Consider the following 12,909-nt stretch of genomic DNA (forward strand, 5'->3'; position numbering starts at 1 on the left):
ATGGAGAATCTCTATGGCACTTAGGCTACGTTCACACTGCAGGCGAAAGCGCATCAAATCCGATTTTTTTGACCCTATGCGACCCATATCCGATCATGGTATGACAGTGTGAATGACACGAATCCGATATTTTCAAATCCGATCTGGGTCACTTTCGTACATGGTACTGAATCCGATACATATCCGATGTTTTAGAAAGCGACTGCTGTTTGAACGGTCAGGTCGCATTAAATCTGTCTTTTACGTCACTGACACAAGACAGACGCCAATTATCAGCGCCGGAGAAGCGCCCAATAAGACATCGCGAACGCTTCCTGGCCATCCAGTGTAGATGTCAGTGAAACTGTTGGGAAGACAACGTGAACATTTTATTTGTACTGTATAATCTGCAGATTCTGACAGAACTCTGCAACTATCCTTTGAAGCACCGCTCCTCTCTAAAACTATAATAAGGACAATTATTAGGTTATTTACATTACTATGTAAATAACAGAATAATTTAAAGCAAAAATTTGGAAACGTAAAGTCCGAAGTCTTTATATTAAGGGCCATCAGTCAAATAATATTATTTGCTCTGGGTGTAAACAGAGCGCGTTGTGTGTGATATCTCCTTTGCGCATGCGGGCCGCTTTGAGCGTTCACACTAGAGCGCGTTTGCTGTCGCATTTTATTTGTAGTGTGAACAAGCAGACAAAAAAAAAATCGGATTTGATCAAAAAATCGGAATTGAGCATTAAGACCTGCAGTGTGAACGTAGCCTTAGAGAACATTGTTAGAATCCAACACTAACACCAGAATTAACATTAAACTCTAAAAACATCCTGATCGAGAGCACGTTAGCATAAGTAGCATAAGTTACCATGGTGACTTAGTGAGGTTATCAAGAGCCACATTTATTAAGAACATTAATCCTGATTTGTATCACAGAGGACTAAAATACAAAATATTCTACACAAAACTGCATTAAAAAAAATTTTTTTGATAGAAAATTCCTGCATTTCAACAAATTTGTAACACGGAACAAGGATGTTGCCTGTATAATATCTAGATGACAATTAGTAACAGCAGTCACGCACATTCAGTAGAATTTTGACTGAAAAATAAACATTTGTGCATAAACTGCTGCATGTTGCATTTAATTCTTGATGCATCCACAGCTCTGAAATAACGTAAAAATCAAGAATTTTACAATGCTTTGTGAATAGATGGAGGAGGGACGTTGGGAACCGGAAAGACCACCTTCTTCCTGAGTGAGAAGGCTGGCTGAGGCATCTGCTTTCTTTGACCAGTCCAATCACTCTTCTGGCTAACATCTGCATTCACTTTTGTCAGGATTGACATGAGATCACACTCCCTTGGAAAAACAAGATACAGGGTGAGATAATGTACAGTATTTTTGTAAAAAAAAAGCATTCTTCTTCATTTAAAAAAATTTTTTTTTATTATATTTGATATTTTGCTTCACTAACCTGGGCACCATCTGAACAAGGTTTTGGCACAAAGACTGAATAAACCAGGAGCCATTGGTTCTCTCTCTGAAGGAAACATGAAAAGGAACCGTGGCCATTCCCAGCAGGAAATCTGCACTATGTGGGATACCCTCTTCAGCCTTTATAACATCAGTCCAACAAAAGCTGTATGCAGAGCTATCAGATTCAATGCAGACAGCTTGCTGCTCGCTGTTTCCCTGGCAGGCCTGGATGAAAAACAGCTTAGGCTTGCCCACTAAAGATGGGCAATTTAATCCATTGAAGGGGTCAGTCAAATCACTGATCTTGACAGTGGATCCATCCACACCGTACACGCTGCCTTCCACACCATGACTCAGAACACAGCACACTACGCAGTCAAACTGACGGTGGTCTCTTTTGCCAAGCTCCCTGAACAGAGAGAGCATCTTGTTCGCGTCACAATCATGGTGGCTCTCCACTTTAAAGCCGAGCCACTGAAACACACTCTGCAGACATTCTGGAAGAAACAGACGATCCAAAGATGATGCAGGGCCACAAACATGCAGCGTATATTGACTGTCAAAATTTGCTTACTTTGATCCACTTCAGTTCCATTCCGTTGCTTTAGTTTAGGGTAGTTACTGAAGTCGTAGTTGTTAACAATTAAACAGATGCCCCTCTTTTCAGACGTCATAGGATATGTTCCCAAGCCCTACAGACATAAAATGACAGATTACAGGGAAGACATGATTCAGTGCATTACTTGTAAACTTCATTTTGATCCACAAGTTAAACTTTGAAATGAAAACTAAGTACACAAAGGGAAGAATGATCTGCCTGGAGGGCTCCAGCTCAAATTAAATGTAGTGCCAGGGCCTTAACCAGTGATTATGCATGTTGCATATATAATGAAAATAATATATGCACGTCGCATATATAAGAAAAAAAAATACACACACCTCATCTTGTGTGTTTGTAGATGGAGATATCGGCATGGTGAAGGACTCGTTTTCTTGAGTTGATATAGCATCAGTTGTCATAACAGGACAGGTGACTGCAAAGAAGCTAATGATTCTAACAAACTGATTTATAGTATTAAATGACTTTGCTTGTATTCATAATGCAATAGTGATACAAAAATAACCTAAGTAAACTTTGATAGAAGGAAATATGTTGTTATTGGACTTTTACAGTTAGCTGGTTTTCCAAATGGGCCACTCATCACTAAAGATCGACAATTGCCCTGATAAGAATCAGAGCAAACAGAGTACTAGCTTCGCTCTAGTGAAAACAAAAACAAAAAACAGCACCGTTAATAAGATGGAATGTGACTGTAAAGTGAAGTGAAGATAACGACACAGCACGTTCTATTTAAAGCAAATAGTCAAAGTGCACGCCTGCCCTGTTTTGAAAGAACAAGACAAGGGCTATGAGGCTATGGTTAGATAAGTAAGTAAAGTTTATGTCTTTTCACAGGCATAAAGTCATAAAGCACTGTATAACAGTTGATAGAATGGAAAAAACAAACAAACACAGCAACCTGTCAGAACAGAATAAAAATAATGAAATAGGATAATAACATTAATAAAAAGAGAATCTCAACAGAAGGCCTGGCTAAACAGGAGAATTTCAACAGAAGGTTTTTGAAGGACTCTTCAGAGTCGCAGAGAGAAACATAGCTGAAGAGGTAGACTGCTCCAGAGTCTTGGTGTCACAAACTTAAAGCCTCTGTCTGCAAATGAACACTGTGAGGAATAAGATATTACAGCGAAGAATAAAATATTACAACTGCATTTAATAATTTATTCCACGGTGTGTGTTTTGGTCCATCTTCCTCCCCTCACCCTGTTAGCATCAGACAGCTGCTCCTCTCTGAGCTTCATTCTGCAGGAGGTTTCTTAATTCAGATGTTAAAAATAACTTTTTCCTTCCTGCCATCACCAAGTGCTGCTCATACGAGGTTGTGTGATTCTTTACGTTTATTTCCTTATTATGTAGGATGTTTGCCTTACAATACAAAGCACCGTGAGGCAACTCTTGTTATGAGTTGTAGAATGAAAACAACAATGGACCTAGAATTGAACCTTGTGGAATTCCACAGATTAGAGGACCTGTGTTTTTGTCCCAACAGAAAAGTAATCTAATTACCTCAGCATAATTAAAATAGAAAAGAATAGAACTTTGTTTCTTGTCCATCTTTAATTGCAAAACAAAGTAAACAGAATGGCAGACAGACTCAAAAATAAAATCAAATGAAACTGAAATTACATTCAGCAAGAGAAGTTTTGTGAATAGCTTACCTCGCCATTTTTTAAACTGGTTGATCTTAGCATTCAGCATGGGACACACCTCCCTAACTATGGTCTCCAGGGTGTTTAGATTGCTTTCGCTAAGGTGGTCCATGCGCTCCATCTCCAGGAAGACTTCCAGTGTAGTCTGAAAATGACACAAGGTCTTTGCACTGATGGAAAAATGAAGTGTATGTGCGGAAGTTGTGCAGATATGAGAGTTTATATGACGTGTAAAATGGTTTTGTTCAAAGGAAAATGTGACAATGTATGGCAGGCGATGTTACAGGTAACAAGTATACATACATAACACATTGTTACAAAGAAGGACTAGAATGAAATATTATAGGCTACATTTACCACATTTCTGAAGGCGCACTTACAATATGTTCCCCCAGTTTTCTACGTGGGATCATCGTGTTTAACAAGAACTTCACTTCTCTCAGATCGTCATCAGTAATTTCTTCAGAGAGGCTGTAAAGAAGCTTCCTGGAATTACAGAAAAACATTTGATAGAAATAGCTTTGCAGATTAAAATAAATTTGTCAATGTAAACCTAAATCAGAAAAACTAAACAGCATGAAGCAAAACATGAACGGCATACCTGTAGGGAGAAATGAGGCTCGTTGTTGTACGTGGAGGGAGGCAGAGATCCCGGACCAGGGCATGATGTTCAATAGTGACCAGAAGCTCGGTCAGGAGCTGTGGGTTCTCAGGTGAGAGACGGTCTTGTTTCATCAGGCAGGAGAAGAGCTCACTGGCCGTTTCCACCTTGTTTGGCTTTTGCTCCAGGAGGTCAGTGCAAAGAAAGATTAAGGCTTTCACTTCATCTTTAGACAGTGCCTTACCCACCTTTAGCAACAAATTTTGGAATTCCATTTCCTGTATTTAAAACAAAGTACGAGACTTTCAGAAACCAGAAATATGTAGCCTAGGTCTGTTGTTTAACTATGCAAAGCGGCCACATCATGCAAATTGCTCCTTGGAGAAATGACTCAAAAATAGTAATTTCAATAATACTTTTTTGCATTCTAGATGATTTTACGTCTCTTACGAAAAGGCAAATAAATAGGGCTGTCTTGATGTTGGATGTTTTCTCCGTTATTATTATTATAGCACGTCTAGAATATCTTATTTAATGTCTAGAATACAAAATTGACGTATCCATAATTCAACAAGAGCTGCCCCTTACTACCAACTGCACCATGGCCTCAGAATTCCTGCTGACCATCCACCCCTTTATGACCCCAGTGTATCCATCTTCTGATGGTTGCATCCAGCGGGATATTACACCGTGTCACAAACATCAAATCATCTCAAGCTGGTTTCCTGAACATGACAATGAACTCGTTGCACTAAAAAGCCCTCCACAGACATTATGGTCTTAATCCAACAGAGCACCTTTGAGAGGTGGTGGAAGTGGAGATCCACATCATGGGTGTGAAGCTGAGAAACCTGCAGCAACTGTGTGATGCCATCATGTCAATATGCACCAAAATCTCAGAGGAATGTCTCCAGCACCTTGTTGAATATATGCCATAAAGAATTAACACATTTAACATTTACCCTGATTTTTTCATGGTAATTTAATACTGAGGCTATAAACATACCCACAAAATACCCCACGGATTATCTAATATTGGTTCACGCCTAGGGTTGCCAAACTCTACATGGGACTGCACAGCATTTTTTTTTCTTAACCTCTGTCTCATTCTTTGAGGCCATGTAAGTCCATTTAGTCTGGATCTACAGCACATACATTTTTCTGAGGTCGAGCTTTCACTGAATGCATATGAAGGGAAGGCTTTTTATTGTAGACATAAGAAGGTTAGTCTGTCAAATGCAATACTAATCAGGGAACGTTAGAAATTACCAAAAGTTTAAAAAAAACAACAACAAAAAAAACCCAAAACGTCACACATGGCTTCAAAACGTAAACCAACCTACGATTGCATCCCTACTGAAACCTCAAAACAACGTAGGTTTAGTTTTAACCTTATTGAATAACATGGTAACACGTAGAGTTTACTGTATTCTCATTTTTCAGTTAGTCTTATGTCCCGGAAAATATATTACATAACTTCAGCACACTTAAAGATAACCCATGGTAGCCATCTGTGCTCAAAAAGTTGCAGTGGCCTACATAAAAACCATCTCGTGCAGTGGTACCTGTATGGAGACGCGTTGTCAGATGGTCTGAAGAACGACGACAATACTGGTTGTTTAAGTCCACATACTTCCAACGTACTTCATGTTGTCGGTGGCAGCTGAAAAATGGTTCAAGTCGCCATCGAGAACGTCAGACTTCGTAGTGCAACGGGGAACGTTTCAGTAGTTAAAGTAAGTCCAGGCGAGTAAGCAGGAATCGAAAGTGAAAGAGAGTCTGCCGCATCGATAAGCTAGTTACTGTGCGGTTCACTTAAATGTAAAGGTGAAAATATAGCAACCAGTTTTCACTCAGTGGGATGTGCAGTCTAACCTGGCCCCATGTTAACAACTACCTGTGTGACGCACGTGGCCTCGATTGGGAATCACCTCTGCGTAAGCCTGGAGGCATGTCTGGGCAAGTCCCCGACGAGGCAGGGTAATAATAAATCCAGATTGAGTAACTACTGTATATAAAGTCTGTAGACTAATAAAAGAAAAGTGCTGACTCCTGTCTACCTTGAAAATATTATGATCACTGAAACAAACTCTGCCTTGTGTCTGCTAACAGGATTTTTTTTTTTTATACCCATAAAAAAAAAAAAAAAAAAAAATCTGTGTTGCTTTCATCGTTAATTTCCTAATGACTTCTTTGGAAAATGTAGCAGAAAAACCTCACATCAAATTAGTTAGCAGTTTGAGTTTGAAGGAAATTCTGCTTAAATGTAGATCAAATCGCATTTCCTGTGAAGTTAGAGTCTGACGGCCAGGTTTTATTTGCTGACTGATTTATTTTGACATTCAGGGAATTACAGCTCACAGCAGTGAAAAAGCATTTCTGCTTAAAATGAACAATCAGGCACTACTGTTCTGATGAAAAGACAGCCCAAACATTATAACATAAAATCACAACTCTTGATATGAACAGTACATCAGACAAGATTTAAATCTTAATTCAAAATAAAATAATTAAAAATTAAAACTGCATAATCATAGCAGCATGATTTGAGATTGATAAAAACAAGCTGTAGTCATTAAAAGGGTGTGGGGTGGGGTAAAATTTTATGTTGCCAATTTTTTTTTTCCCTTTGAAGTGTTGGATAAGTGGGATAACAAAGCTCAGTGTCCTAAAAGTAGTGAGGTCTCACCTCCATTTGTTACACAAATCGTATCCTATAAGTAAAACTCACTTTAAGAAAAATCTAGTTTTTCCTCGGGGAAAGAATGTTTATAAAAAGCTATCTACTTTGAATTATCCTTAATCTTTTCTAGTAGTTGTGCGTTTTATTTTGGGTCTGTCTTCAGGGTCTTGATTTGCCCTCTACGTCTCACTCTCACATGGAGCCACGCATGGGACTTTGCTCCTGAGCGGTTGAATCTGAAGGATTCTAAAGAGAAAAAAAAAAGAAAAATGCTAAGCATGTTACAACATTCATGGGGCAATAGATGCTCGTATCAAAAGTCAATCGCATTAAAAAAAAAAAAAATAGACATTTAAGTCAAAAAGCATTGGTTCAAAGCTTTCAGTGCAAGAGATGCAGTAACTATGGCACTTTGGCTCCACATTTGACGCTTCACTAAACAGCTAAAATGAAACAACAGAGAAAAGCCTGCAGTGAGAAGAGTGATAATGGGGTCCTGTGACTGACCAGAAAGCTAAAAACAGAGGAAAGGTAGAGACCAGGCAGCCACAGGGAGCCGGTGTAGTGAACCGAGTAGAGAATGGGTGTGTAAAGCTTTGCAAAGGTTGAATCCCAGCTAGAGTCACATGCAGGAGCTACAACAAGGTATAAAGATGCCCAGATGGTTAGGAAAGGATAAATCCAGTTGATTCCCAGGCTTCTTGCCATCCCAGCTGGCACCACCACCTCATTGTTAGTGACCTGGTCTCTGTGAGAGGAGACACTTACTCAGCTCTTTCCAGGGTAGAAATTTAATCTTCATTTCTCCTTTTAAGTTTCACCCTGTGCTGTCGGTGTATGACAACTTTAATAAGTAGAAAAAGACACCTCCTGTAAAGGAAGAGTCACAGTGAAACAGACTTCAACACAGCAGAGCTGCTATCCAACAGGTTCCAGACGCTGTGGACGTTATTACAGTCAGCATCCCCACTGTGAAGCTTCCGATTACCTGTGTGGTTTTCTCCTGCTCAACAACAAAGCTTTGGTTGTCTGTACCAGTTGTCTCCTCCATCATCTATTAAGAGAACATGTAAGCAAGTCTCACTGATGCAGGGGAGAAGAGTTTTGACAGAATTCATACGTCGACATTTACTGAATGAAGGTGTACAGCTACACCTAATCAATTATAAATGCACGAGGAGCATTTTAAGGAATGAAAAACTACATTTGATAACTGCAGGTGAGTCGTTGGTGGACTTTAATCTTCAATTCTCCAGTATAAATACAATTTAATATTCATTTTCCTTTTATTGTAAAGAAACTAAATGATCCTACCGATTACTAATTTGTGTTTGCAAGGAGAAGTGTGCGGTTGAGTACTCACTGTCAGTAATGAGGGACTGGACAGCAGTTATGTGTCGACGGCCCAGCCCATGACTCCTGGACACAATGCAATCTAGATAGATGTCCCAGAAGACTTGGGCCAGGTCCCAGAAGAGTGCAGTGTGTTTGCTGTTGTTTGAAGCCCTGAGTGACTCCATGAGGTCCCAGAAGGCAGGCACTGTGTCAGCAATCCTCGGAGAGCGCATCTCCAGCAGCAGAGCCGAGGAGGCCTCCCAGCATTGCGGATTGCCCCGATGGGCCTGCAGGGGGTCCACCTGACCTGGCTTCTGACCTCGCAGTGGCACGGCGCACATGCAGGTTAGTATGAACACTGTGGCCACGCCCATGTTATTTAGCACCAGGACCATCTGCAAAAGAGCACAGAGCAGCTTTTGTATTAGATTGGAGGTTTTGCATATTTAAAATATTAAGAGCAGTCAGAAATACTTTTGTACAGCATATTTGAATATGCGACATTTGCAAGTGTTCAAGCTTTACTTTGACCATTTGTTTTTCTGGCAAATAAAAACTTACTTTTTTTGGTTTATTATTCATTTTACACTCCTCAGATCTTCAAATAAATTAAAGACAAAAGAAAAAAAAAAAACTGGAAACAATTACAATATTGTACTTAAAGCCTTGGTATTCAGCCCAGCTTTAGCAATAAGTGTTGAGGGGGTTTAATAAATATCCGTTTGGTCTTAACTGACGCCAATGCCTCCCTCCTTTTTATGCAGTGTTAGTCTAACACTTGTCATGTTTATTGACATTTCTTAATATTAAACTTGGTTCATTTCCAGTCTTTGCTAAATTTTTCAGTATGGCTTGCATTCTTTGTCACTTTCAGATCTTTGCCATCGGGAGAAAAACTGCAGCTGGCCCTTTTAAAATATAAGGAATGAATAATTAAGCGAATTGTGATGACAGAGTGTGCTTTTAGCTCAGCTACAGGGGAAGAGGAAGTTTAGAGAGCAGTACAGTTGACACACCAGTGAAGTCTCACCTTTATTGAGTAGCATGCTGGAACCTGTGAGGACAAACACCTGCAGCTGTTGCATGTCATGCTGTAATTTTGTTTAGAGAAAGCACAGCCTGAAAACCTGCTGTGCTCAGAGGAGTGCACAGTTTGTGTTGTCCAGTGTGTTTCCTAGAAAATAAAGTCAGTAGTGCTGAAGCTTTAGATTTAGGTAGACTCATGGGCAGTGGAGTCTTTTACTGCCAAACTATTGGAGACTGGATTTTAATTTTTGTTAAAACAGCACTGACAGAACCTAACTAAGAAGTGCTTTTAATGCTAAAGAAGCAGAAATCTGGTTGAGGAAAGGCTGAGATTTTCTTCCTCTTTGTGTACCCGAGTACTTTTCCCTCAATCGACTCATACTTAGATATGACACAAAATACTGAAAATGCTAATAAAATTTTTTTTTTTTTTTTAAGTCCTTGTTTGAGTCGTCCCATACATTTTTACATAATTATAACTACAGTAAACAAAATGTAAATGTGTGGAAACCAGAAAAATTAAAAATTTACATACATTTTTAGAAGGAATTAAATAAAGCTCATGTTTAATAATCGAATTAGCTTTAGAATAATTGTCTATTGAGTGATATGCATGTACACTGGGAATGAAAAGGTTACTAAAGATAATCCAATCTAGTTTGTGGCTTCAGTAAAGAAAAAAATCATTTTTAAAATCATTACACAAAGACAGATTAGCTGTTTTAGATATTTTTAACAATACTCATTTATCTAGAAAAACAAGTACAGAATAGCTTTAGTGAAGTATAACTTAAGGTGATACATATGATTTAAAAAAAAAAAAAAAAAATCCACACTTTAAATGCCACATTCATGCCGCTTGTGATGGAGGCATTACGAGAACCTTTTCTGTAGTATTTAAGCTGCGATAACTGAAACTAAAGCCTTATTAGCTCCCGTTATATTTTTCCCTATTCAGTTTTAAAGATCCGCTCTTCAAATCCAAACACTAGGCCTAGAAAGGTCTTACTCTGCCTAAAAATCCAAACCTAAACAAGTTATTGTTAAATAAAATATTGTACTTACCACTTAAAGCCTTGGTAGTCAGCCCAGCTTAAGCGTTGATGTGGGTTTGGTAAATATCAGGTTGGTCTTAAGTGACGTCAGTGCCTCCCTCCTTTGCGTGCAGTGTTAGTCTAACGCTTGTCACAATTATCAATCACCTTTTTTTTTTATTTTAAGCATCATTTCTGCAGATGAACAGTGGCAGTTTAATATTAATTATTTCTGAAATGATCAATTCTCTTGACCACATTCGGGGAAGCGTGGAGCTTAATTTAGAAATATTTGTTATTGTTTATTGCATAGTTTAAAGTAATGTGGTTATTTGGCTGATGACTGTTGCTGTATATACAAAATGTGTAAGAACTACAAAAGGAAGCAGCTGAAATGCCATTTAAAAAGGCAAGACATAATTCAGTGGGAGGTTATTGTTGTTTAATGCGTATGTACTGTAACGGAAAGGACATTTATAATGATTCTGCACCCTGATGCTGGTTATGTGGAGACAGAAGCCACTAGCTCTTCATAATACTTGAGTTAACTGTCTAATGTTAGTTTTCTAAAAAACAGGCAATTTTAGTACAAGAATGTTCAGGGGAAGTTGCAGTTTACTTCCTGTCCACCTGCTCCAGACTGACCACAGTTCAAACACTCAACATATTTTGCTTACTGCACAAGTTTAGTTCAAACTAAGAAGAAAACATGAGCAACCAGATCTCAGAAACTTTGCAGCTTCTGCCAACTGTGAAAAACTTGAAGACCAGTCATCAAGAGTGGTGAACAAGTTGCGTTTCTATGCTTTTACTGAAATGTCACAAGCATACCTGATCTCAAATGCAATTACTTTCACAGTGAGAAGCCAACACTAAATGTCCTGGGTGGGTTTCTTACTCATTCATCCTTTTCATGATGTAAAGAAGTAGACTTTACAACAGTTTTACTGCAAAGGCTAAATTATAACTTTTAAACAAATACCATTTTCATATTCATACAAGAAATGTATTGTTAGGATACTTCTACACAGGAAGAGATGCAGCAGAGTGAAAATCATCATCATTATGAGAAATTGCGTGAATCATGAATACTTCTACAAACCGGCAGGGAACATTTGAGTGACTGCATGTTCGACATTATGGTATACAGCACGGGGGTCCCTCAGGGGGACGGTGTGGTCTCCCAGCAATATGGATCCAGGCACAAAAATCCCAAGATTCAGACTCTATATGCACAGTTTTAGGGATTTTTTTCCCCCCCTTTCTTTTCTTCATTTAATATCAAAGAGTGGATGTACCCAATATGGTCATTTCAGGCATACAGCTCTGAACATGTTTAAGTACTCCAGAATTTGTAGACACAGTCTTACTGAATCAGTCTTGGACAGAGTTTTGTGTACGTTTTCTACTCTGGTCAGAGGTTTGAATACACTTATGGGCACAAAGGTCATAATTTGGGGATTTGTGTTTTCTTTGAACTGAGGGGGGGAGAAAGCAGGAAGTTTCTTGATTTCTTGAATCTGCAGTTGTCATCAGTCATGGTAACTAAAAAGTAGTTAATAGGCGTTGACTTTGTCAGGTTAAAAGACATTGCAGAACCTTCAGTACCACTTTTCAGCCTGTACATATACACTACGATCGGGTGAAAATGAGAAAATCCTAAATAAATTCAAACTTGTGCAGCCAGTTCTTGTTTTTAAAGTCCTTTAAGAGGTATGCTGTGCAATCATACCATCCTGGAAAAAAAGAGCAGTTCAAAGCAATCATTAAAAGCCAAACTGACTATGACATTCCTGAAACTTCTAAACTTTATCCACAACCACACAATTGAAATACAACTTGGGTGCATTTATCCACTTTCTTTACACTAACAAATACAGAAGACAGGTTTAAGCTTTCACTTTTTTACTGCTGTACCAAATTTAAGTTAATTTGCAGTCTCTGGAGTTAAATAGTACAGTGTTTAGGTAATTTGGTGAACTTGATTAAAACACACTTTATGGTTGATGACAGGCTCATGTTAGGTTTGCATTGTTTTGTATTAATCACTTTTGTCACTTGGGTTTCCTGTCAAAGTCCTTCCCAGATTACTGAAAAACAGATTCATGTCTACCTGAGCTTGACGCATGACAAACAGACAACCCGACGACGATGTTGAACAAAGGGACCCTAACACAAACATACACAGACTGTAACGAGGGAATGTGCAACAGGAGGGAAACACAGCTGGACCTAATTTGACATAACGAGATAGGGAGGAAACAAACTGAATGCACTAATGCAGGGCTGTCAAAATAAAACAGGGAGCAAGACAAATACTGAGAATGGGACGAAGAAAAAACGTGCAACACAGAGAAAGCACAGTGACAGAAAGCTAAAGCCTAGAATCTATAAATGTAACATAAGCCCACAAAATACGAGAACCAAAACCACGAATGACACAAAATCAAGGAATGTTAGAAAAATCCCAAAACACATGAACACTAGG

General features: G+C 38.8%; 2 protein-coding genes across 5 annotated transcripts; both read right to left on the reverse strand.

The window, feature by feature from the left end:
* Positions 1-872: 872 nt before the first annotated feature.
* On the reverse strand, positions 873-6,312 carry casp10 (caspase 10, apoptosis-related cysteine peptidase). 2 transcript variants are annotated; one of them, XM_039599944.1, is made up of 8 exons: positions 5,909-6,312; positions 4,344-4,621; positions 4,123-4,228; positions 3,752-3,887; positions 2,411-2,463; positions 2,046-2,163; positions 1,470-1,968; positions 873-1,354 (listed from the first exon to the last, which is right to left on the reverse strand). In XM_039599944.1, the coding sequence occupies exons 2-8, from the start codon at positions 4,616-4,618 to the stop codon at positions 1,186-1,188; spliced, it is 1,356 nt and encodes a 451-aa protein (XP_039455878.1). In that variant the 5' UTR covers positions 4,619-4,621; positions 5,909-6,312; the 3' UTR covers positions 873-1,185. The 2 variants fall into 2 exon arrangements, with proteins under 2 accessions (XP_039455878.1, XP_031598985.1); XM_031743125.2 differs by having other exon boundaries at positions 2,411-2,505; positions 5,909-6,311.
* A 362-nt stretch (positions 6,313-6,674) lies between these two features.
* Positions 6,675-12,595, reverse strand: LOC116322891 (protein FAM237A). Of its 3 annotated transcripts, none has more exons than XM_039599946.1 (4): positions 9,392-9,837; positions 8,390-8,756; positions 8,015-8,080; positions 6,675-7,272 (listed from the first exon to the last, which is right to left on the reverse strand). In XM_039599946.1, the coding sequence occupies exons 1-3, from the start codon at positions 9,449-9,451 to the stop codon at positions 8,034-8,036; spliced, it is 474 nt and encodes a 157-aa protein (XP_039455880.1). In that variant the 5' UTR covers positions 9,452-9,837; the 3' UTR covers positions 6,675-7,272; positions 8,015-8,033. The 3 variants fall into 3 exon arrangements, with proteins under 3 accessions (XP_039455880.1, XP_039455881.1, XP_039455879.1); XM_039599947.1 differs by lacking the exons at positions 6,675-7,272; positions 9,392-9,837 and adding exons at positions 7,833-7,896; positions 12,535-12,595; XM_039599945.1 differs by lacking the exon at positions 6,675-7,272 and adding an exon at positions 7,833-7,896.
* Between the last annotated feature and the right edge of the window lie 314 nt (positions 12,596-12,909).

The sequence above is a fragment of the Oreochromis aureus genome, linkage group 16, assembly GCF_013358895.1.
Source record: "Oreochromis aureus strain Israel breed Guangdong linkage group 16, ZZ_aureus, whole genome shotgun sequence".
Lineage (NCBI taxonomy): Eukaryota > Metazoa > Chordata > Actinopteri > Cichliformes > Cichlidae > Oreochromis > Oreochromis aureus.

Coding starts and splice junctions, on each gene's coding strand:
- LOC116322891 (XM_039599946.1), bottom strand. CDS start 9,451: ATGACATGCAACAGCTGCAGGTGTTTGTCCTCACAGGTTCCAGCATGC. Junction 8,757..9,391: donor CAGCATGCTACTCAATAAAG/GTGAGACTTCAC, acceptor GCTCTTTTGCAG/ATGGTCCTGGTGCTAAATAA. Junction 8,081..8,389: donor CCAGTCCCTCATTACTGACA/GTGAGTACTCAA, acceptor TTCTCTTAATAG/ATGATGGAGGAGACAACTGG.
- casp10 (XM_031743125.2), bottom strand. CDS start 4,618: ATGGAATTCCAAAATTTGTTGCTAAAGGTGGGTAAGGCACTGTCTAAA. Junction 3,888..4,122: donor GAAAACTGGGGGAACATATT/GTAAGTGCGCCT, acceptor TGTCATTTTCAG/ACTACACTGGAAGTCTTCCT. Junction 2,506..3,751: donor CCAGTTTAAAAAATGGCGAG/GTAAGCTATTCA, acceptor GCTTCTTTGCAG/TCACCTGTCCTGTTATGACA.